The sequence below is a fragment of the Sceloporus occidentalis genome, unplaced genomic scaffold, assembly GCF_023333645.1.
Source record: "Sceloporus occidentalis isolate IW3139 unplaced genomic scaffold, rSceOcc1.0.p SCAF_9, whole genome shotgun sequence".
NCBI classification, from domain to species: Eukaryota; Metazoa; Chordata; class Lepidosauria; order Squamata; family Phrynosomatidae; genus Sceloporus; species Sceloporus occidentalis.
Genome location: NW_028316989.1, coordinates 36,968,239 through 36,994,253, shown reverse-complemented (window position 1 = coordinate 36,994,253; position 26,015 = coordinate 36,968,239). Strand labels below are relative to the sequence as shown.

The following is a 26,015-nucleotide window of genomic DNA, read 5'->3' as shown; positions in this document are numbered from 1 at the left end:
GGTGGGAACTGCTTAATACATGCACACAGAGAAGCAGATAGAAAGTTAGGCCAGAATTACAATATTGCAGCATATGCCAGTTGCAATATGGTGGTGCAGTGGTTAAAATGCCTGTACTGCATTCACTCACTCACAAACCATAAATTTGCGAGTCCAAGACCAGCGAAAGGGCTCAAGCTTGATTCAGGCTTGCATCCTTCTGAGGAGGTCACTAAAATGAGTACCCAGATTGTTGGGGGCAATTAGCTTACAATTTGTAAACTGCTTAGGGAGTGCTTAAGTGCACTGATAAGCAGTATAGAAATGTATTTGCTTGCTTGCTATTAGATCTTTATTATTTTATTTTACTGTAGGCTTACTTTGAAGATCTCAAATTTCTGGCCTGCTCAAATAGCAGGAAGTAGTATTTCGGATATCCTGGCCCCAGGTCATTTAGGGCTTTGTAAATCAGTTCTTGTGGACTAGTGTGATATGGCCTCTAGAACAGTGGCGTCCCCATACCAGGTGTCACCCGATGTGGGGGGCATGGCTTCCAGGGGGTGGCACTTCCCTGCATGTTGAGAAACTGGAGCATGTCCAAAGAAGGGTGACTAAAATGGTGAAGGGTCTGGAAACCATGCCCTATAAGGAACAACTTAGGAAGCTGGGGATGTTTAGCCTGGAGAAGAGAAGGTTAAGAGGTAATATGATAGCCCTGTGTAAGTATTTGAAGGGATGTCATATTGAGGAGGGAGCAAGCTTGTTTTCTGCTGCTCCAGAGAACAGGACCCAGAACAATGGATGCAAGCTACAAGGAAAGAAATTCCACCTCAACATTAGGAGAAACTTCCTGACAGTAAGGGCTGTTCAACAGTGGAATACACTCTCTCAGAGTGTGGTGGAGTCCCCTCCTTGGAAGTCTTTAAACAGAGGCTGGATGGCCATCTGTTGAGGAAGCTTTGATTGAGAGTTCCTGCATGGCAGGGGGTTGGACTGGATGGCCCTTGTGGTCTCTTCCAACTCTATGATTCTATAAGTCACCTTCTCAAACTGTCCCTGCACTCCCCCATGCACACTCTTCCCTGTGCTGTCCCAGATGGGTCGGCAGGGAGAGGCGGGAGCATGGACCACCCCATTTGTGATGGCGCAGGGGGCAGGGATGGCAGGGGGCATGGGGGTAGGGCCACCCAGAGGTGCAGGGATGGCTTAGGGGGTGCACAGAGATGGTGCAGGGGGTAGAAGCGCACAGGAGGAGGGCCCAACTGGGTGTCACCCCCCCCCTTCTGCAGTGTCACTCAGTGCAAGCAGTACCAGCACACCCTCTAGTAATGCCACTGCTATAAAATGCACACCTGACATCAATCTGACTGCTGTATTTTGTACTAGCTGCAGCTTCTGAACACCTTTCAAGGGCAGCCCCATGTAGAGTGCATTACAGTAGGGGAAAATGCATCTGTTTGTAGTGTTGATTCAGGGTTTTCCTTTTCAAGAGTACAAGAATACATTTACACTGTTTGACAGTGAGAATCAAACTGTCACCCAAAGGATACTGCTGTTTTCTGCCTTCCACTTCCACCCTTGCTTCCTATTTAGCACCTTCTGTTAGTTGTTTCATTCTTGCTTTTGTTTTCATGCCAAATTGTACACAAATTGTTAAATTGGGTTGAAACTGTGCAGTTGGAAAGCTGATATGTGATCGGCTGGAAAAATGGAGAGAGAGGAAAATAGACCCAAGATGTGTGCTGGGGCTTGGGCAGTGAAATGAAAATAAATAACATGTGAGCGTACAGAAATCCTTGCTGAAACTTTGAAAAGGATTGAAAGATTATTGTGAACCAAAATAGCACAAGTAGGTTGAGTATCCCTTATCCCAATGGTTCCCAAACATTTTGGGGCTATCACCCCCTTCCCTCTTGGGTGACAATGCTAGTGCCCCGCAAAGCCTATCTAGGAAAAAAGGACAGGGGAGGCTGCAGCCACCACTGCTTTGTGCAGCACCCAGCCAGCATCTACCTCAACCATGCCCAGTTTGCTACTAGCCCCATTCATCAGTGGCAATGGGGCACATCTGCTTCTTCCTCTCACTTGCGCCAGCCATATAGCAAAACAAAGGCTGGTTGGCTGGCTGCTTGATTGCTGCTCCCAAGGATGCAAAGAGAGCAGCAACCCAGCAGCTGGCCAAGCAGCAAATGAGAAGCCTCCTTCCTGCCCACACCAGTCTTCACTGCAGTGCTGGAATTGGTGAAAGGCTGCTTGGTTATTGCTCAGCTGGCTGCTCAGTTGCTGCTCCCAAAGTGATTGGATGCAAAGGAAAAAGCTTCTCCTTGGTGAGGAAGGACTCTTGATCCTTCTTCACTGGGGCAGAAAAGGATGCAGCCATCTTCCCACATTTCTTGTAGGCAAGGAAGAACTCTCAATTCTGTTTTTCCAGGGAAGGGGGCAGTGCAGATAGCTTCCCACTTTTCACCCTTGAAGGACTCCGAATCCTTCACCAAAGTGGAGAGGGGCAAAGCTGGTGGTTTACAGTGACCACATGCTCTGGTCTGGAGATTGATATGGACAGGAAAAGGGAGAGATTTTAACTACAGGAACAGCTCCAGGGTGAAGGACTCTTTCCAAGAATCAACGCCGGACACAGCCTGTCCGACAAATGAAAGTAGGAGCAGCAGTGCAGCTCCAACCTTCTGGCCAAATGCCAGTGAAGCTCACAAGGCTTAAGAAGTGTCCCAGATTTGAAAGCTTTTTGCTGTTGCTTCTTCCCCACCACCACATGCTCTAACTCCTTGCTCCCATCAGTGAGTCTGTCCCAAAATGGTGCAGCTCTGAGCCACAGATGCGATGCCCTGCACCTAACCTTCCTAAGAGCTTCCCAACTGACACTGACACTACTAGTGAAAGATGCCGCTAAGGGAGTGAGCTTGTGCAGGCAGATAACTAGCAGGGGACACCACCACATGAAGCAATCAGCAAAATTGCACAGTGCTTTTAAAGGACCCTGAGAAGAAAAGTGCAATCCTCATCCCCACCATGGTCCTAAAGGACATTTATCTTCTTTGTGTACCAATACTGAAGCCAGTGCATCATCCCCTTTTTCCTCACCACCACCCTGCTGCCCCTTTTTCCCTCCCTAGATATTTCCATCACTCCCCAGGGAGCAGTACCACCCACTATGGGAATCACTACCTCAACCAAAATGCTTAGGGACCAGGTGTGTTTTGGATTTGTTCATGAATATTTGCATATTCATAATGCTATATCTTGGATATGGGCCCCAAATCCCAAATGATTTCTGATTTTCAGATAAGAGATACTCAGCTGGTAATGACGCTTGTGGAGAAACCACCACAGATACGAGATGTAAACAAGGAGCAAATCAAAGTCTGTGTTCGGTAACTATTGTTGTTGTTGTGTGGTATCTGACAATGTATTTGTGCAGCTGGAAACTATGCTCTTAAAAAACCTCGCCTCCTGTGCCTTTAATCTCTCCCTTGTTGCCTTGATTTAAGACTATGAGAATTACAGCATCCTGCCTCAATTCAGCAGGAAAAAAAAATTGAAAGGCAGATCAGCTATGCAGATGAACTGGGGATTCTGCAGCTGTGAGGCCTGGATGAAAGTCAGGAATTCAAAATGACATGCAGCAGCGCCAAACACTTTACTGACCTCAATTTCTATCACACTGAGAATGGCCAAATACGGTAACTGATATTACTTAACACCAAAGGGACCTCTACAAAATGTTACAGAAACTTTCTAGTGTTGCTTGCGAAGATCTCATCCAATCTGACAGAGGGGTGCAGTTCTCACTTGCAATGGACCACATGCAGAACAGCTAATAAGGCATACTACTTTGTTGCTCTGTGTGCCAATAGAAAAAAAACAGTTCTGCATTTGATGCAGCATCAAAATCTTTGCAATGTAATAAGCGTATGTATTTTAAATGAACACCGACATGGTTGAAATATTTCACTACTCCAGGATACATAGTCATCATAGTCCAACACTTAAACCACAGGAATCCTAAATATGTTTCAGTTATTAATGCGTAACTCTACAATTAATGCGTAACTCTACAATGATCATCTAGTCCAACCCTCTGCCATGGAGGAAGACACAATCAAAGCACCCTTGACAGATGGCCATCTAGTCTCTGCTTAAAAGCCTTCAAAGAAGGAGACTCCAACACTCTCTGAGCCAGCATACTCCATAGTTGAGCAGCTCTTACTGTCAGAAGTTCTTCCTCATGTTGAGGTGGAATCTCTTTTCCTGTACCTTGGAATCCATTGTTTTGTGTCCTAGTCTCTGGAGCAGCAGAAAACAAGCCTGCTCCATCCTCAATATAACATCCCTTTAAATATTTAAACATAGCTATAATGTCACGTTTTAACCTTCTCTTCTCCAGGCTAAGTATACCCAGGTCCCTAAGATGCTTCTCATAGGGCATGGTTTCCAGACTTTTTACCATTTTGGTCACCCTCTTCTGGATATGCTCCAACTTATCTACATCCTTCTTGAATTGTGGTGACCAGAACTGGACACAGTATTTCAGGTGAGGTATGACCAAAGCAGACTAGAGTGGTGTCAGCCAGTATATTAAATTGGGATGAAGGCCAACTCCCAGTGCAGTCTGGGTAAAAATCCCCCAGCTGTAGCTAAACAATGTACACAGCAGGGTATTAAAAAAAATACACCAGCTATTGGTATTGGCAGTGCACTGACCACTTTTCACACTTAAAAGAAACGATCACAGACAATTGATTCATCCAAAGTCCTGGAGGTTTTTAATCTTCAGTTATGCAGTCATCTCTCCTTATCCACGGATTTTTTATCCACGGATTCAAGCATCCACGGCTTGAAAATATTCCAAAAAAGTATAAATTCCAAATAGCAAACATTGATTTCCCATCTTATATAAGGGATACCATTTTGCTCTACCATAATATTTAATGGGACTTGAGCATCCACAGATTTTGTTATCCATTTGGGAGCCTGGAACCAAACCCCAGCGGATAACAAGGTCCCACTGTAATATGTACAATATAAAACAGCATACATACACACACACACACACACACACACACACACACACACACACACACCTTTCTGACTTTCAATCAACTTCAACATCTGTTCCATAGTAGCTCACAGCAATAACTTGCTGCTCCAACAATAGCTCACAACGAACTGAGCATTTCAATTGTCAACTGTCATCTGATATGTGACCAAGTCTCCTGGTCCACTAATATAGAAAGTTGGCTGTGAGTTATCATTAAACCATAAAAATATTTTTCTATTGTTTAAAGTATACTACACCAAGATTCTAGACACTACACTCCTGTTGATGCAGCCTGGAATCATATTAGCTCTTTAAGGTGCTGCATCACACTGTTGTATTCATCTTGTGGTTTATTAAGACTTCTAGATCCTTTTCACATGTACTGTTGTCAAGCCAGGTGTCACCCATATTATATCTGAGTCTTTCATTTTTTCCATCTAAGTGTAGTACCTTATATTTATCTCTGCTGAAATTCATTTTGTTAGGTTTGGCCCAATTCTCGAATCTGTTAAAGTCAGTTTGAATTCTGATCCTGCCATCTGGGAGAGTCACTGGGGTAGTCACTGCTCCCATTTATTTATTTATTTATAGTATTTATACCCCACCCTTCAGCCTTAAAGGCTCTCTGAGCGGCTTACAATTATTATTATTTTTAACTAGATGGTTCCCTGCCAGCAGGCTCACAAACTAAAAAGACACAACACAAAAGAAGGGAATGGTATCAGGTCCAGCAGTTCTTCTCTCCCTCTGAGGCCTGGACCAAGTCAAATGGACTGGAGGGAGGGATATGTATATTTTTATATATTTATATACATTTATATGTATTTATATATATTTACATATGACAATTTGGTGTCATATGTAAATTTAAAATGTACATGTAAAAAGGGATTTAGACTTCTTAGTGGGCCACATGCTAAACATGAGTCAGCAATGTGATGTGGCAGCTAAGAAAGCCAATGAATTTCTAGGTTGCACCAATAGGAGTATATCTAGATCAAGGGAAGTAACAGTACCACTCTATTCTGCTTTGGTCAGACAGACCTCACCTGGAAAACTGGAAGCAAGTGACTCACTTTCCTGCCAGTGAGGATGGACTGCTGCTGCCACCCAACAACCTTTTTCTGGCTGAGCCAGCAGCCTTGCCAGACTCAGAAGAATCTGCTGGGCTACAACGGCACTCCACCCTCAATAGAGGCTGCAGTTACTGGAGGGAAAAGATACCTTGGATGGTGAAGGGGGTGGCCGGGGGGGTGTCTTGGAATAGATAGAAGCAACCATCCCACTGAGTGTTCACCCCCTCTGAGGTGCCTCTGACTGAGTCCCAGGTTCCACTCAAGTGGAGATACAGCTCTCTTCCTGGGTATTTTATTTCCTACTGAGATCATACCCTGCAATTGCACCCACCATATTTGCACTCAAGGTACTAGACAGAAGATACAGTTTCCTCCCCGTACATTTCCTCTAAGGAAAACAGCAATCCTCTGCCTGCCTTGCATGCCATATCTTTTTTTAAACCAGGTTAAAAATAGGGGACAACCCTCCTGTCCCTTTAATGGCTGTGTCCAATGGGTTATTTCAGCAAGCTTTACTTGCATGATAAGCAACCCACCTGCTGGATTTCACACTTCAACATAACTATCAAAGGAGCAGGAGCCTGTTGATCAGACATATAGTTTGTCTAACATCCATCAAATTTAATCATTAAAACAATAGTTTTCTAAAGGAGGAAATGTGCACTCAAGTTTCCAGCCTATATTTTGCAGCCGGTCAGAGGTCAACAACTGCTCAGAAGTCACCTACCAAGGCAACAAGAGCTGAAGCAAAGGGTTTCTCATATCAATTCATTATTTTCTTTTTCTGGAACTCCTTTGTGCATATGTATACATTTATGAGATTACCCTCATTTTTGTTAGGCTTAAGAACTTTAACCAGTGCATTTTTGAAAGTCTTATTTTTCTCATGCTTTTGGTTCAGTTTAAACCATTCCCATTCAATCTAGCTCATTTAGAAGTGACTGGAAGCCAGTTCATTTTGGCAGTACACTTTGGGTAGTGTATCCCACTGAAACATTTTATTTTTCCTAATTGTATTAGAACTCATTAATAGTGGAAAGTTTTTCTTTCTCTAGCTTACTGTACCATTGTTATAGAATCATAGAGTTGGGAGTGACAATGAGGGCCATCTTGTCCAACCTCCTGTCATGCAAGAATACACAATCAAAGCACTCTTGACAGATGGCCATCCAGCCTCTATTTAGGCTGGATGGCCATGGAAGGATACCCACCACTCTTTGAGGCATCATGTTCCATTGTCGAACAGCTCACACTCATTCTGTTGTTCTAAAAGCATGGAGTCACCCCTACTCCTTCCACTTCTAATGTCATATTCTTCCAATTGTCTATCTCTTCTTCGTGAGAACTAACCTCCTCCACAGAGACATCCCCTCTGTGTTCCAAGTTGTCTCCTAGTTTTTCTAACTGCAAAACCTCTATTATTACTATTTTTTATTTTTTATCATTGTGTGTGTGTGTGTGTGTGTGTGTGTGTGTACACACACACACACACACACACAAACACACACATATACAATTTTTTTCATTTATTATGAGAGACCATGGCTTGAATCTCCACTCAGGCACAGAAACCCAGTGGGTGACCTTTCTCTCATCCTGAGTGGAAGGCAAGGGCAAACCCCCTCTGAACCAACCTTGCCAAGAAAACTGCATGATTGGACCACCTTAGGTCAGAAATGACTTGAACACACCAACAACAGTACCACCGATATCTAGGCATCTCAGGACAGGTGATAGACAAGAAAGATGTAAAACAATTTAACAGAATATATTTAAACCACCCATGGTTACCTGAACTCCAATGCCTAGGTGAAGAGACAGTTTTCAAATTGGCACCAAAACGAGGCCAACACTGGCACCAGTTTGGTTGCGTGAATCCCCACTCAGTGATGATAAAGAAGATAAATTTTGAGCCTTCCCAAATAAACTCAGTAACAGTAAAATCTCAGTACCAGTAAAAATGGCAAACAAAATACTCCAGAATACATATTATATAAAAAGTACAGTTATCCAAACATTCTGCTTCTCCAAATACAGCATGAACTCCTAAGAAGTATGTGATTATTTGGTTCTCCATAAGTCAATTCGGGGAAGTGAGTATTTAAAAAAAAAATGCTGGATTTGAGCTCCTGCTCTTTGAACTGCTGCAAATACATGGCAAGAACACAAGACTACTTTTTGACAAATTACGCAATGACAAATAGCTGTCAAGCAAAAAATGCATGCTTCCTGATGGGTTTTTTTTCTTCTCTTCATGCATTGCTCTCAATTCCAAAGGCACCTTGCCATCCAGTTCTACTCAGGTACATAGCATGGCAAGGGGAGTGGTGAAAGCATCCAGCCAGGGGTACCAGCCAGCAGCAGCATGAACGAGCATCTGAGGTTTTTTTTCCCCCAGCCTAAGCCAATATTTACCAGTATGGTAAATCTGATTTTCTACAGTCGGCTTTTAGTGGTAAATATTGGTTGGAAATGAAAAACCATAAGCCTTAGTTATAAATTGGGATATTAAGGTTACCGCTAAGATATTCAAGAGACCAGCCCTTAAGAAAACAAATGGGGTTTGAACTACATAAGTGAGAGGGCTGCATTTCCTACTTTCCCACAGAAATAAAACCAGAGAAGTGAATTTCTTTTTTCTTTTCTTTACTATTATTATTCATACCTTTGCTCACATTTTTATGACTTCATTATTATTTTAAAAATAGACTAAAAAAGGAAATATAATTAAATAGTAACTCATATTAAATAGTAATATTAAATAGTATTATTTTTAATTGTTTTTAATTTTTTAATTTATGGCATTTATTCGCCGCTCTTCAGCCCTAAAGGCTCTCAGAGCAGCTTACAGCTTATATTGTGTATTGGATAAACTCTTGTTGTTACCCGCCTCGATCCCCAAATGGAAGAGGTGGGATATAAATAAATAAATTATTATTATTATTATTATTATTATTATTATTATTACAGATGGTTATTCAGATGGTTCCCTGCCCTCAGGCTTACAATCTAAAAAGACATGACATAAAAGGGGAAAGGAATGGTGGTGGGGAAAGGGATCAAGTTCAGTGGTTCTCTCCCTCTGAGGCCTGGACCGTGGCAGATGGACTGGATGGACTCATCCGCACAAGCGCCCAGAACCCCAGGCCATACAGCCCACCAAAATCTCTGTTCTCCTCTGCGGTTCCTCTCAAAATGACAACAGAAAGTGACAGGATATCACTTCCTGCTGCCATTTTGAGAGAGGAAAATGTGAGGGCTTCTGTAGGGGAAGGAAGTCTGTGTGAGAATTGGTTCCTGGCACCCATACAGTTGCCCACTCCACCAAGTGACATTTCTATAAAGGTTCCTGAGTATGTGTCAAAAACAAAACTACAACTTGGAAGTTCTGAGTTACAAGTAACTGAAGCTTTTATTTTATTTTATTTTATTTTATTTTATTTTATTGATCATTTTCTTGTTAGTCCTAAGGATTCTAATGATTCTGGATTTGTGTCCCCTCCAGTTTCCATGTACAACAGCAGTGAATGTTGTGTACATCTGTTCTTTAGGGAGGGTTTCCCAGGATTCTTTCTCTATTTCCTCCTTGGCCATTTGTTATTTCTATTGATAGAAAAAGGCTTCCTCGCAAGGGATTGGCTCTTTTAATGGGAGCAGCAGCTATATCAAGGGTGAGTAAGTAGCTTGTAACCCTCAATATACTATTGGTCCGCAATTCCAGTCTGCCCTAATTGGCATAACTAGTGTTGAGGTCTGATGGAAGTTGCAAGCCAATTCCTGGAAGGCCACATGCGGCCCATCTTAAGATGTACAATGCATTTCAGGGTTGCCATTGAAATAACTGCACAGCTAGATACTTGACTACATCAAATTGTTCTTCAACCAAATATTAGTAATCCCTATATATGCCTTTTGAAAGTTCACTGAAACCAAGAGCTCAGTATCCAAGGATTTTCCATAGCAAGAAAGTATATTTAGAATATGCAAACTGAAATACCACAACAGGAATAGAGCACGGCTTTGCTGGTTTTTTAGGTTTAATGGAATGTCTTCTCTTTCAGCACAGTTTTATTTATGGTATTAATTGTAGATAAAATGGTACACTTCTTATTTCTCCCTGGTAGAAAAACACGAAGCAACGTTCCCGAAAATGTCGCTTGACTTTGACAGCGCAGCTTTACAGATGCAACATGAAGATGAAGAATATGACCAAGAGGACTACGTTAGGGAGCAAGAGGTAAAAATTAAGACTCAGCTTCATTTCATGTTTTAAAACCTTTCCCCTCCTTTTTTCTTAAACTCCAGCCCCATACAGACAGGCCAAAATAAAGCTGCTTCGGGCCACTTTGGAGGTATGCTGTTTAAATGGTGCATGCGTCCTAAAGGTCAGGAAACCACGCCAAAACCACGCTTCAGTCCTAAGGACTGGAGTGTGGTTTTGCCACTGCTTCCGGACTCTTAGGATGCACGCATCATTTAAACAGCATACTTCCAATGTGATCCAAAGCAGCTTTATTTGGGCCTGTCTCTATGGGCCCTGAGATCTGGAACAGCTAATGCTGTTGTCTTGGGAAAAGAGATTTCTAGTGACATCATAATCTTCTGAGTCTCTCATGATGTCACTCAAGCAGCTCCTTACTATGTAGCTACTTTCAAAATAAGACTTTCAAATAAAATACCTCTGTCATGTGTCAAATTTCAGGCTTACATGCATGTTGGGGCTAGCTGTTGTAACAGAATTGTGTATTGTATATTACCTTTTACCTGGAGCTTTAAGGAATATGGGTGCATCTCTGTGAAGAGAGAATATCTGATATTCTGTGCAGCATTTCAGTATGTGCTTTTTGTAAGTTGAGATTTGTTCTGTGATGGAAAGGATAGTGTCAGCTGCAATATGGTTTCCTGCTGGATTATATCACTAAGCAGGTACACACGGCTACAGTAGGATCGGCTAGATTAGAATTCTGTTCTTTCTGACCTTGAGCTTTATTGCATAGTTTACTGTAGACACACGTCTGCAACCTGACACCAGAAGTAATTCTCCAGCCCTCCTTCACCAGCCTCCCAAGTGCCAATCCTGGTAAAGAAAACATTACTCTGAGAAAGACTGAAACGTAAGGAAGGTGCTGGAACTTGATGTTTAATTATTAACAACCCCGTAACGATGTTCTCCTAGTCACCAACAGATCCTGGTTCAAATGCTGACTGAGTGGCCTTCTTTGCTTATTGATTTTCATGAAGGACCAATCTGTGCCATGGTCAAAGGGTGTATAGATGATCCTTCTGGTTCCATTTCAGGAGTGTTGCCACCAATGGCGACATTCATGGTAAAGTAATTCACACCATTCTAGAATACAAAAATAAAACATATAATAATAATAATAATAATAATAATAATATTTTCAAGTTAAGTGTTTCCAGATTAAATCTCTGATGTGCTCCTTGTACTGCGTTTTGAGTATTTGAATACTGACATTGCAGTTCAAATTACACGTGTGTTAAACTAGATTGGAAGCATGAATGTGCTTATATGTATTCACAGTTTCCTTTAAAGCAGGGATGGGAAGTGTGGCTTTTCAGGTGTTGTTGGACTGCGAGGTCCATCATCCCTCACCTTTGGCTATTCTTCTTAGGATTGCTGGGTGTTATTCTTCCACAAGTGAACACATGCGCCCCATTCGTATTTTGAAACAGTACTACTCATAGTGTAGGGTCCATATATTCTAAATGCTCCACAGCCTTTCTGATCTTGGAAGCTAAACAGGGTCAGCCCTGATCAGTACTTGGATGGAGGGCTGCCAACCAATAACAGATACTGTTGGCTATATTTCAGAGGAAGGAACTGAGAAAACCACCCCTGAATATATCTTACCTAAGAAAACCCTATGAAATTCATGGGATCACCATAAGTTGGCAGGCAACTTGAAGGCATACTCTCTCAATATAAGAATATATAAGAATCATTTCATTCTAGTGTTTATTCAGTCTTATGCATTTATGTTACAATTGCAGTTTGGCACTTCAGAAGGAACAACCAACCTATAGAGCCTTACAAAGTAATACTGTATATAAGCCATATGAGAATAACATTCAGCAGCCACGTTCTGTTTTTCCAGATGCACCAAGAAGGAGTTTTACATACCTTTTCGTTCGCGCCCTGAGATGTATTTCTGGGTTTCGTTACCCAGATTATATACCCAAAAACAGCCATGCACATTAAAACGGTAAATAGGATTATTACAAACACATCCCTTGTTTCGAAACATTGGCCAGAGGAGGTAGAAAAGAACATAATGGCAGCAGAATCCAATTGTTGCAAGACCAGGTTCACGGGGGCCTAGATCTTAAGAGGTTTTGTCCAGTCTGATGAAAATAGGGCTGGCTGGTAAGCTGTGACACAATTTTGTCATAAACAAGCTCTTTGTGGTTGCTAGGAAACATACTTCCCATGAGTCTCTTCAAGGCACTGTTTCTTTCTGGGAAATGTTGATGTATGTTGCAGTATGTCTTTGTTTTTCCTAAACCATGGCTGCTTCCACACTGCAGAAATGAAGCAGTTTGACACCACTTTAACTGCCATGACTCAATGCTATGTAATTCTGGGGTTTGTACTTTTCCCTGGCTTTGAAGGGAAAGAAGAACCATCAGTATCTGCTGGACCTACTCCCCTTCCCTACTGCCATTTTCTTTTCCTTGTATGTCCTGTTTTATTCAGATTGTAAACCTGAGGACAGGGAACTGTAAAATTAACAGTTTGTAAACCACACTCAGAGCCTTTGAGTCTGAAGAGCAGGATATAAACACTCCATATAATAAATAAATACATAATCTTTTTTTATCAATGAATCCCTGAAGAGGTCTGATGGAGTAAGGAAGAACATTAGATTCCATGTGGAAAGCATTCATAAAGAACACTTCCCATGGAATCTATTCCTAGGATTGCTATTAACTACAAGGAGTGAGCAAGAGCAAGCTATTGGATGCTCTTTATGCTGTGGTACAGAGAAGCCCCTGTTTAGAGGAATGGGTTTGTCAATATTCTGACTACTCAGTTTGATAAAAGCACATAGAACATGGAGGCAAACTGGTGGTTATGAGGAGTGAGGAATACAGTGGTGGCTTATGAGAAATCATGTTGGACCATGCTCAACTTCTGTTTTGTGCTGACTGTGAATCTGAGTCTATTAAAATTAACTAAAATCAATTGCAACTTATCCAGCATTTGGTCCTGGTGTTATGTAAGAATTTCTCAGATGGACCCCTTTGCCTGACCTATTCACGACGACTACAACAGCAAGTATCTAAGGGTGAAAATTGTGTACTACTGCCTCAGAAAACCGAATAGTCCATAACATGACTTTTTTAAAAAAAAGCAAAAGCTGGTAAGCACTGAAGCAAACTGTTCAGTTCAGTTCACACTTGAGGTCACAAATGTATGCAAGTTAAAAATGCTAGGCTTGCCAAAAAAAGCACACTGAACTCTAACCAAAGAAACGGACACTGTTATTCTTACAAGGAAAGATTTGATGGAGCAGGAAATCGGCCAGGTCATAAATGTTTATTTAATACTGAAACTTATTTAACCGTCTTGAAGCCAAAACACAATGACAGCAGACACTGAGTACCTGTCTGAGTAGTTACAAGTCTCTGCCAACTCAGAAACTGAGGCATATTCATAAGGATTCTCATAACTCTTGCTATGTTTCATTATTTCTCAGAGGCAGGGGTTGAACAGGCTCAAGAACAGTGTCACAGCAATGCAAAAATTAAAGACATTTGGTGGCAATTGGGTAAGGCAAATATTTCTATTCATTGAAATTTTCCGTTCTTGCTGCAGCTCAACAAGGGGAACGGAGCCATTGGCGTCTCAGCTGCTCCTATAGGCTAGAAGTGACTGTGCAAATAACTCAGCTTTCCAAATTGTATTTCAATTATAGACATAGCTCACCTCCTCAACATGTTCCACTATTGCTGCGTGTTGCTTTCCACCAACATAGCCCCATTGGGAGTCATCAGTAATTAATTACAAACATTGGGATGGAGTGAAGGAAACCATTTCTTGGTGCAGTATATGTAATGGGAAAAAGAACAGGCAACCTTCAAGTGCCATCTGCTGGCTAATTTAATGTACTAGATGCAACCCAAACCACCCCACCCCATTTTCATATGCTAAACCTTAAGAAGTTTAATAAAAAGCTCTGCGTGTAACAGATTTGCTAAAAATTAAAGTTAATGTAGGGAATGAAGATTAGTAAAGCTATGTATAGTGCCACAGCATGGCAATTGTCACAGAATTCATCTGCTTATAGAATCAGAGTTGGAAGAGACCGCAAGGACCATCCAAGTGCAACCCCCTGCTATGCAGGAACTCACAAAGCATCCCCAACAGATGGTCATCCAGCCTGTTTAAAGACCTCCAAAGAAGGAGACTCCACTACACTCCAAGAGAGTGTGTTCCACAGCTGAACAGCTCTTACTGTTAGGAAGTTCCTCCTAATGTTGTGGTGGAATCTCTTTTCCTATAGCTTGCATCCATTGTTTCGTGTTATAGAATCTGGAGCAGTAGAAAACAAGCTTGCTCCATCCTCAATGTGACATCCCTTCAAATATTTAAACAGGGCTATCATATCACCTCTTAATTGTCTCTTCTTCAAGCTAAACATACCCAGCTCCCCAAGTCTTTCCTCATAAGGCATGGTTTCCAGACCCTTCACTATTTTGGTGGCCCTTCTCTGGACACACTTTCCAACTTGTCAACATCCTTTTTGAATTGTGCTGTCCAGAACAGGGCACATTATTTCAGGTGAGGCCTGACAAAAGCATTTCCGTTACCATTCAAAATAGTTTTTAGATTGTATAATTCTGAACGATATGCTTGAAAGTTTATGGATGGACGCATTTTTAAACCTCTAAAATGCTAAAGTCACTAATGTATAAAATTCTTCAGTGACCAAAATGACTTCTGGGCTCTTTTTGCAATTAACAGAAACAGAATAAATTACTCTAGCTCTGAACTGAATGTGTTGTTAAGACTATAGTTTTTGTGCTGCCTGACTAGAAATAGTATGTGCCTTCAAGCCAAGGATGTGATGAAAGCTCGTCACTATTCATTAAACATATGGGAATTTGGTTTCTCAATGTCTTTTATATTAAGTTTCTCAATGTCAAGTCTTTTATGAGCTGTGAAATTTGGCACCAAGGCGTGAGAATTTTCATTTTTCTTAATTTGCAAATGAAGCGATGGGGAGAACTTCAAAGAAAAATTCTAAGTGCATTCAGACAGTATCTTGGCTGAGCATTTAACACTATGGAACACACAAGGGAATTCCAGTAGAATATCAGCATGTGCTTTATTGACTACAGCAAAGGATTTGACTGCATAGATCATGAAAAGTATTGGCTTGCTCTTAGAGAAATAGGAATGCCACTTCACCTGATTGTCTTGATGCATAATCTGTATTTAGTACAATAGGCTGCAGTCCGAACTGAATACAGACAAACAAAATGGTTCACAACAGTAAAGGAGTCGGGCAAGGCTGCATTGTCACCCTATTTGTTCTACTTCTGTGCAGAAAATATCATATGCATAGCAGGATAAGGCTGCATTTTCATTGCAAAAATAATCCGGTCTGACACCACTTTAACTGCCGTGGCTCAATGCTATGTAATTCTGGGAACTGTAGTTTGTTCTGAGAGCCAGGCAGAACATTCAAATCAGGAGGAAGCTTAATTGAGTACAATGGTACTCAAGACCATTCTAGATATTTTATTGCAATGGCCTAGGCCCAGATATGGCTCAGAGGCCATGGGAACCTAAGGGCAGGACTTTCTCACACGCCATGCTTAAAGCAATAGGGGTACCTACCTTCCTGGATCTTGGGGAAACAGTTCCCCCGAAACACAAATTTGGAGTGGCAATGGAAAATTTGTAATTTTCAAATGAAGCTGACCAATGGTTTGGTGGCAATTTCAAAAAGTTTGCAGCGGTCTGAAGCCAGTAAGCAGTCTGTCTAGCAAAATACTACATGTATTGTAAAATCATAACCTACATGTGTGCATGCACACACACACACAAACCCGAAATAGTTATAAATATATCAGTGATACTCCCCTTATTTCCCAGTAAAACCGGAATATTTTTGGCAGAATTGCCAAACTGACCCATAAATCAGGGCTTATGCTCGTGAACCCTTAAACACCCTAAACTGGATGAAGAATAGAATTGACAAAAAGAGATATTCCCTGTGCAGCATTGGAAAGCCAGGAGAGAAGTTACAAAAGGGAGCTAGAAGCAAAACAAACTGGCGGCTAATTCGGCACATGATTCCAGTGAGGCACTCTACCACAATTACCTGGACAGTTAAAATGACCACTAAGGATGAAATGCCAATTCACAATGGCTCTGTCTAAAACAGACCAATTAAGGCGAATGCTTCACAGGATCTTACAATCATAGAGTTGGAAGAGACCTCAAGGGCCATCCAAGTTCAATCCCCTGTCATTAATACACAATCAAAGCAGACCGACAGATGGCCATCCAGCTTCTCCTTAAAGACCTCCAAAGGAAGAGACTCCACCACCCTCCAAGGGAGTGTGTTCCAATGCCAAACAGCTCTTGCTGTCACTGTATTACTTTCGATATGTAACTCCAGGAGAATGTGATTACTTCCACCTAAGGATCCACTTCTCAAAGACCATTAACTAGGTCATCCCTGTTCATAGAATCATAGAGTTGTTGGTTAGGATGAGATCTAAAATGATCCCCTTGTTGCCTCTTCCACCATTTGGGCAATGAAATGGTCTTCGGGACAAGTGAGGAATTTGCTGGACCTTAAATTCTTGGCTGAGTTTGACTTCCAGCAAATATCAGGATAGCTGAAGTCACTTATCACTACTACATCTCTGCTTCTGGAGTGTGGGGTCACGGGTTCTCGAAAGGCATCATCCAATTCCTCAGTCTGACTTGGGTTCTGTAATAGGCTCCCACAATAGCATCCCTGTTGTTTCCCTCCCCATTAATTTTGTGAAAAGGAGAGAAAAGTGCAGACCAAGACCCCACTTCTCCCAATTTTAAGATTCTTGCACTAAAATGCACCTGAAGCTCCCCATGCATACGTGACAAAATAAGCCCCCCCTCACCACACCCAAATTGTTGTCATGAAGTGACTCAAATTTGAAGGAGAAATTCTAGTATTTTGGTGCAGTTCAGGGGAGCTGATTGTGGCCCTTTGGGGGGCTGGAATTGACCTCCAGCCCCCACACAGTTGCTCACTGAAGTAAATAATAGATGTCCGTTCTGTACTTACTGGTAGCTGGATCACTCCCTTTATGCTTTCAATGCACAGGGAAGAAATTCACTTTCATGCAGCAGTCAAGAGCTTCATGATAGCAGCAATGAAAAGCAGCAGTAACACTCCCCTTTGTCTCAACAAGGGAAGAGAAGTGAGGGAACAGACTACCTCAGCCAGCATTGCCAATCTTTGACAGGTTCATAGTATTTTAATGAACGAAGAGTTAACATGTTATTTTTATTTATTTAATTTATATCCTGCATATCGCCTATCATGGGATCAAAGGATACATTTTACTTTTAATAACATTTCAAAATTATAGTTTCACTGCCATTTTGTAAGAGGCCTTGGAAACAATTTTGTGGAGCGAATGACTCAAATACATGACTATTGTCCTTTGTAGATATAAAGCAGTCCAACCTTTCTGAAATTTGTTGATGTTTTGAATTATTCTCCATACTAACACATTAAAACAGCCGGTGTGGTATAGTGTTCTGAGTGTTGGACTAAGACTGTGGGAGATCAAGTTTTGAATCCCCACTGTTACAGAAACCCACTGAATGACCTTTGTGTATCTTGGCAAGAAAACCGTATGACAGGTTTGCCTTAGGGACACTGAGATACACACCAACAACAAAAATCGCTGTACAAAAAGTAGGTATAGTGACCTATATGTCATAACACTTTTTAGTTATTTTAGTAAAAACTTCATCTCCTCCTTAAAAAAAAACAAGTCTAGAAAAAAAGCTTTGTTTATTTAAAGAAATTTTATGCATAAACAATATAATGAAGTTCTTTAATACACGTTAAGGTCTGTCATTTCTGCCCAGTGGATCCAAAGCCTCCTGAGCCACGTTCTGTTTCATCCAAAGTCTGAAACAAACATAAAGTTAGCTTTTCTACTAGTATCTGCTTTATAATGTACGTTTTAGAAACCTGTGTCTACCTATCTATTTTCTGTCTGAAAGTGAAAAATTAATCCATCAATAAATGCAGCACAAAGTGAATATCAAGCTATCTAATAAAGATTAATTAATAGTAAGCAGGAATTCTTTTTTCTCCTTTCCTGATTTTTTTAAAGCAATAAATCAACTGTATTAGTAATTATCTCTTTTCTGAGTTCAAGTTTCTTACCTGGACTTCTTCAAGTTCAGGATAGTAGATGCGTTCACAGATTAACTGGGCAATCCTGTCTCCCCTTTTAACTTCAAAAACAAAATAATGTTTAAAAACTCATAGTATCAGTACCTTAAAAACATAATGATCAACGGACATAGGCGTATTAATACATTTTATCCCTCCTTTTAAACAAGATAAAATCTTGGGGATACTTTTAGCTGTTTCAACTCCTACTTTCTTTTTCTACCTACATTAGCCCCTACACTCCCTCACTTCATTGGCAGCAAAACATCCCCAATGGTATTCTGTTCCCCAACCGTGTTAATTCCCTAGTACTGGTTTCTTCCTTATGCAACAAGCAGTATTTCTTATTACATCTGTGTACATGCTACTCATTATTTTTATTTGTACCCTGCTTCATGCAGGGGGAACGCTCCTCCTGAAATTAGTATGTATGATTCTGAATGCAACAGAACGTAATAACAAAACACATGTATTAATGGAGGATGAAACACCTTCAATAATAACTGCAAAGATCAAAAGTTGAAGGTACAAGCAGTATCTCATATTTCATTAACATTCTACTAATACTCATGTCAAAGTTTCAACATTTTTACATGTACTTAATGAAAAAAAATATTCATGCTCACTGGGCAATGTTTTTAAATAGCAGGCAAAAAATGGCAACTCATAAAGACACAACATTCAATTGGATATCTAATATCATCAAGTTTAATTCTTACCTTTAAAGGGTTCCTTTCCAAAGTTAAACAGTACAACACCAACGTTCCCTCTGTAATCTTCATCAATTACCCCAGCTGTAATAAGACAGTACACACAGCAATTGTAACAATGTTTTGCTTTACATTTAGGTCACGTATCAAATGATTGAATTTCTGCTAGACCAAAATTAAAATAAACTTCTTTGGGCCACAGATAGGGTTTTAGCAGCATATTTTCCAAGTAAAGGTATAATTAATGATTAAATTATTTTGCAAACAAACCGTACTAAAAAAAATCAATCAATATCAATATCAATTAATTACACTTATTACTTAAGATTTTTATTTATCATGAAATCACATTAATGTTTTAAAAAATTGTATCTTCTGCTTGTTTGTTCTGTAAATGCTGATTATATTATTAGTCCAATTTCAAAATGAAATAATTGGCCAGTTTGAACAATAAAGAAATGAAACCAATTTACTAAGTATGAATGTAAGTTTTTGCTATCTAGACACTATAGTTGTCTCCTCTGATTTGCACTGGACATATCCAGTGCCTCATGAGGTACAGGTTGGTGGGTACACATAACAGGGCTTTCTCTGTAGCAGTGCCTCAACTGTGGAACTCCCTACCCAAGAAAGTTAGACTGGTCCCATCTTTTAAGCTTCCAGTAGGAAGCCCAAACAGGGCTGTTCCACATGGCATTCAATGTTTGAAATTGATGTTTTGACGAGTTCAAAACTGGATTTAAGGGCCCCTTACAGACAGGCCAAAATAAAGCTGCTTCGGGTCACTTTGGAGGTATGCTGTTTAAATGATGCATGCATCCTAAGAGTCCAGAAGCTACACCAAAGCTGCACTCTAGTCCTTAGGACTGGATCGTGGCTTTGGCACGGCTTCCGGACTCTTAGTACGCATGCATCATTTAAACTGAATACCTCCAAAGTGACCCAAAGCAGCTTTATTTTGGCCTGTCTGTATGGGGCCTAGGATTGGTTTTAGACTGCTTTTAGAAGTTTTAAAAGTGTATTTTAATGTGTTTTAAAAATGTTTTTATATTTGTATTGTTTTAATTGGTTTTTTATTTGTTCATTGCCTCAGGAACTCTTGTGAACTGGGAGGTGATAAAGAAACATTTAAAACACTCCTACATGTTAGCCACATTGAAATTCTCAAATGCTTTGCACTCAATGTAAATTTTGCAAATGCCAAACATGTGTGAAATCAGCCATGACCGTTTTTTATGACTGATATAAGTTAGAATAAAGTAAATTTGAATATGATAAAGCATTGAAAAATAGAGACAGAATTCAAGTGAACAATCTGTGCACAGAAAAAGCATTCTGAATCAATAGAAACAAGTTTATCATCTGTCAGGGTCCTTAGCAGATCATAAAGCCTTATTGCTTATTTCATTTCTTCTGTTATGCTACTGGTTTCTGTATTTGGGTGCTGTTTGATTGTAAAACAACTCCATGTTTAAACAACACGACTGGTTCTCCTTAGGGTTGCTGGAAGTCAGAAATGACTTGAAGGCCTACAACAACAACAAATAGTAACATGTATATATAATGTATGAGGGGTTGTGTAGTAGCATATGATGGGACATGTTGTGCTTGTACATGGTGAACAAAAATTGCCTGGCTGGATAATGAGCAGATGTGCTATCGCCAGGGTCAGTCTCATGGGAAGGAATGGCAGGGCCTGAAACAAGAGGAGCAGGAGCAAGCAGGAGTGGATGGGGTTGACAGGCAATTTTAAGGCACACACACATATCACACCCCATGGGCTGTATGTCGCTTTTAGAACCCACTTCTGAACTCACCTGTCAGTCCATTAATTCCCTTTCAATTAAAAAAAAAATTGGGTATGATTTTCAGATACTGTCCACCAAAATTGCAGGACCCCGAAGCAGACAAAACCCCCTTGGTCCCAGAGAGAAAGCCCCCAGAAGTTTCCAATGCCTCTATTTTTGTCACGAGTCCTTTTCATAACGGTGACGGAAGTGGTGCAAAATATTTTGGTCACCATTTTGGGAAGAACTCTGAAGATGGCGAAGGTGTTAAAGAGCACTGATCAGGGAGGGGTCCAGTGGTCTCTCTTCGGGGGCCCTAAACTAAAAGATTTACCCCAGTTGTTGGACAAATTTTTCCAGTTTCTGGGGCTAATGAAAACTCTCCACTCTCAGCAAGACAGGACTTGAAACTGCATTAGGTTTCCTATTGACATCTGTACACCTGGACTCTTGGTGAATGGGAAAACTTAACTTAGCCTAGGATCCCTCCTCCACTTTTGGAAAACCATATCCCACAGTACAGGACAAGATGAACCAATGGCCTGATTCCATATACTTCCTGAATAAGCTGTTTAACCTGATTTTTTTATCTAAGAGATTAAAATATTAGACTAGAATAGGATCTTTATTATGGTCATAATAGACCATCACAACTGAAATATTAACTTCATTGTGCTGCAAACAAATACATAGATATTACAGTATAGAGAAATAAATAACTTACCCCCAACATCGATGAAATGGTTTGCAGCTAATCCAGACCGAGGAGCTGAAACATAGGGGGAAATGATAGCTTCAATGTACGTAAATTGTAAACTGCACAAATTATCCAAGTCAATTTATTCAACCAAGTAATATTTCAGCAGGAAACTGGCCCACGGATCCTTTGAAGGCCTCTCTACAGTAAAGAAACCAGCACTGGAGCATCCTGGTTTGTCTGGCTACTGCTGTTAAGGAGCCAAGCAGAGCAAGCAGGATGTACAGCATGATGCCCTCTGTTTGGGTGCTTTGATTGTGAGTTCCTGCATGGCAGGGAGGGCTGGACTGGAGGGCCCTTGTGGTGTCTTCCAACTCTATGATCCTATTTGTAGACTTACCCACTCGACCATAGCATCCAGCGGGAAGAGCAATCTGGATATCTGTTTTCACTACAGCCTTTCCCGAAGCAGCGATCTCATAGTCATAGGCGCTAGGAAAGTGAACAAAGTGAAGAAGTTATGCCCTTAAGATGGCAGCAGATAATTGACATGTATAAACTAGCAATTAAATGTCTTTCTTAATTAAATGTCTTAATTAAATGGCAGCGGGAACTTTCCTAGACTTCAGTCTAGTTCCTCAGATGCTCGGGAATCCTGGGAACCGTAGTTTATTGTGGCACCAGAGCTTTGTCTGACAGAAGGCTATATGTCTCACAAAACGACAGTTCTCGCAATTCCCTAGCCTTGAGCCAGGACAGTTAAAGCGGTCTCAAACTGGGTTATTTCTGCAGTGTGTTTGCAACCAAGGTGACAGCAGATACTACGTAATGAAGGTGGGAAAAGGAGTGAGTAGTAGAGGCTGCATCCGCACTGCAGGAATAATCCGGTTTGAGACTGCTCTAAGGGCCATGGCGCCAGGCGATGGAATTCTGGGCAGTGTACTCTGCAGCCACACTGGAGAAATAACCCAGTTTGGCACCGCTTTAACTTGTCTGGCTCAAGTCTATGGAATTCTGGGAGTTGGAGTCTGTTGTGCTTTTCTGGCTGAAGGCTATGGAATTCTGGGAGTTGGAGTCTGTTGTGCTTTTCTGGCTGAAGGCTATGGAATTGTGGGAATTGAAGGCTATGGAATTCTGGGAGTTGGAGTCTGTTGAGCTTTTGTGGCTCAAGGCTATGGAATTCCGGGAGTTGGAGTCTGATGTGGGGCCCAGAGCGGAGCTCATGGCCCTTAAAGCGGTCTCAAACCGAATTACCCCTGTAGTGCGGCTGCAGCCAAAGCGGAGCAGGCCCTGCTCTGGCCCCCTTCTCACCTGCACAAGTCATAGCCCGCCGCCCGAGAGGAGCCTTTGGAAGGAGCCACGGCGTTCTCCGAGAGCTTGGCGAAGCGGAGCCTGGCGCTGGCTTCCTCCTCCTCCTCCTTCTCCGCGCTGGAAGGCTTGGGCCTCTTGCTGGGGCACAAGGCCGGGTCCTCTTGGGAGCAAGGCATGGCGAAGGAGGAGAGCAGCCGCAGACGTCTGCGCGGGAAGACACCAGAGACTGAGAAGCCCGCGCTTTCTCTGCCGCCGCGACGCCAGCCTTTCAACTCAGGGACCAATGGGAGCGCGGAGGGGGCGGGGCCTCAGCCGAAAAGGGGAGGAGTTCTGAGGCGAAAGGCTTCTCTAGCCAAAACCGGGCAGAAGGACCCGGATTAGTACCGGAAGAGCAACTTCCGGTTTCATATTCTGTTGCATTTTGGGAGTTGTAGTTCAACGAGGCCTAAGAGCTCCCTGACTTGAATATCCTAAATGCCCCCTTTTTAAACTACAAGTCCCGGAATGCAACAGGAAGCAGCCAGAGCAGTTAAAGCGAAATAGCTTAAAGAGTGTAGTGCGATCATTTGCTCAAGCTGCAGAAATAATTCGTTTTGACACCACTTTCGCTGCCCTGGCTCAGTTCCAGGGAATCCTGGGAACTGTAGTTTATTGTGACACTAGAGCTTTCCCTGACAGAGAAGGCTAAACGTCTCACAAAATGTTCCCAGAATCCCCTAGCATTGAGCCAGGGCAGTTATAGCGGTCTCAAACTGGATTATTTCTGCAGTGTGTTTTGGTTTTTCGGACGTTATCAGACAAGGGAAATTGGAAGGACTGTATAATCCAATGGCAATCTGAATGTGGTTTAACATTATTGTGTGACAGACAGACTACCACACTGGCTCACAGTTGGCCCCAATTATTTCTGTGGCAGACTCAACTACATAGGAGTCTTGACTAGGGTCCTGTTTTGCCCAACAGTTTTGCTTGTGCATTTGTTTAGCCCTGCCAGCTTGCTCTGTGATAAAAGTACAAGTGACCCCTCCATCATAGACACTGGTGAGGATGACAAGATCTACAATCCAGTAATAACTGGAGGAACTCAAATAGTCCACACCTGCATTAAGGCAAAGAAAGGACATGGCTTGCTTCAGGAATCATAGAATCGTAGAGTTGGAAGAGACCCCAAGGGCCATCCAGTCCAACCTCTTTCTGCCATGCAGGAACTCTAAGTCAAAGCATCCCTATTGACAGATGGCCATCCAGCCTCTGTTTAAAGGCCTCCAAAGAAGGAGACTCCACTACACTCCCAGGAAGGAGTGTGTTCCACTGTCAAACAGTTCTTACTCTCAGGAAGTCCCTCCTAATGTTGAGCTGGAATCTCTTTTCCTGTATCTTGCATCCATTGCTCCAGGTCCTGTTTTCTGGAGCAGCAGAAAACAAGCTTGCTCCATCTTCAATATGACATCCCTTCAAATACATAAACAGGGCTATCATATCACCTCTTATCCTTCTCTCCTCCAGGTTAAACATCCCCAGCTTCCTGAGTCTTTCCTCATAAGGCATGGTTTCCAGACCCTTCACCATTTTAGTTGCTCTCCTTTGGACATGCTCCAGTTTCTCAGTCCTTTTTGAATTGTGGTGCCCAGAACTGGACACAGTATTCCAGGTGGGGTATAACCAAAGCAGAATAGAGTGGGACTATTACTTCCTTGATCTGGACACTATACTTTCATTGATGCAGCCTAAAATTGCATTGGCCTTTTTAGCTGCCGCATCACACTGTTGACTCATATTAAACTTGTGGTCTACCTGGACTCCTAGATCCCTTTCATATGTTGTCTCCTTAAGCCAAGTGTCCCCCATATTCAGTGGAATAAGTGAAATCAGTCATTGTTGGCCCCAAATGGACAACACTGGCTATAGTATGTGTAGAAGATGGTACACTCTTAACATTCATTATACAAATCTGTTTTGTGCTGGTAGAATTATTTTTGCCTAAAGATGTAAAGTGCTGCAATGCTTCCTGAAAGCAAAACTGAAGGCATGTGATTTAACTAAACCAGAAAAGCTGGGGATAATTGATGATGGTGGTGGTTGCACCTGAAGTTTGCACCCCTTTTCAGTATTTGAAAGAAATCTGGTTGTTCGGTCCTTATTTCTCAGCATGCCATGATGATTAGAGATCATCAATGGTAAAGCCCAGTATGGGATTGAAAAAGGGGATTGCTCCTAATAGCATTCAGATGGATTATTTGTGACTGAACAAAGGACTTTGCCAAGCCATTAGAGAAGTGAATGCTGTTGTCTCTGGAAGCATAGCAATACATATGGTGTTTCTACAATAACCTTATGAACAAGCTCTCAAGATATTACATGGCTCTTTGAAGTTTTGTTGCAATGCTACCCTTCTGGAACGTGGTGTTAATAATAGGACAATAAATAACATTGCAATAAATATCATATGCAGTAGATATGATAAATATGAATAAATATCATCTGCAGTAGAAATAATACTATAGAACATATACTTTAATTTAGTTTATTTTTTGTTAATATACTCAACATTGCCATTAGAATATTTTATACTAATCAGAATTTTTTTTTACATTAAACGAATATTATATTTATTTGAAGGGCACGCGACCACTTGCCAAAATAAATTTTAAAGCATTGCTTAAGGTTACAAATCTAGAGAAATCATGATGCAGATATGACATCTTGTCAAAACGTAGGTTAGCGTAATTCATTTTGCTTTGGACTTGTCTAAGTGTATGCTGGTTTAATATGATTGCAATTTATCTCCATATAATAATTTGAAAATTCATTTTAAACTATAAAGCTTTCAAATGGGACTCACAGGTCTTCCTCGCTTATGGCATAAAAGGTTTACAATGGATATAACTGCTGCCAATGTGTCCCTCGCCCAAACAGAACAAAGAGCAAGAGTGCCAGGGAATTTTGGTCCGCAGACATCATACCT

The 26,015-nt window shown here is 41.4% G+C and overlaps 1 protein-coding gene across 3 annotated transcripts in view; it reads right to left on the bottom strand.

The window, feature by feature from the left end:
* LOC149307280 (deoxyuridine 5'-triphosphate nucleotidohydrolase-like) overlaps positions 1–23,320 on the bottom strand; it is a 69,309-nt gene extending 45,989 nt beyond the window's left edge. Inside the window, exons 1-6 of one of the 3 annotated variants that reach the window (XM_089538806.1) lie at positions 23,051–23,320; positions 22,140–22,231; positions 21,767–21,811; positions 19,265–19,339; positions 18,537–18,607; positions 11,258–11,458 (exon numbers count right to left, since the gene is read on the bottom strand). In XM_089538806.1, the coding sequence (XP_089394932.1) occupies positions 11,345–11,458; positions 18,537–18,607; positions 19,265–19,339; positions 21,767–21,811; positions 22,140–22,231; positions 23,051–23,226 (573 nt within the window). In that variant the 5' untranslated portion in view covers positions 23,227–23,320 and the 3' untranslated portion in view covers positions 11,258–11,344. Of the gene's footprint in view, positions 1–11,257; positions 11,459–18,138; positions 18,276–18,536; positions 18,608–19,264; positions 19,340–21,766; positions 21,812–22,139; positions 22,232–23,050 lie in introns of those variants that run through there. The other 2 variants (XM_089538807.1, XM_089538808.1) reach the window with 2 other exon arrangements.
* Between the last annotated feature and the right edge of the window lie 2,695 nt (positions 23,321–26,015).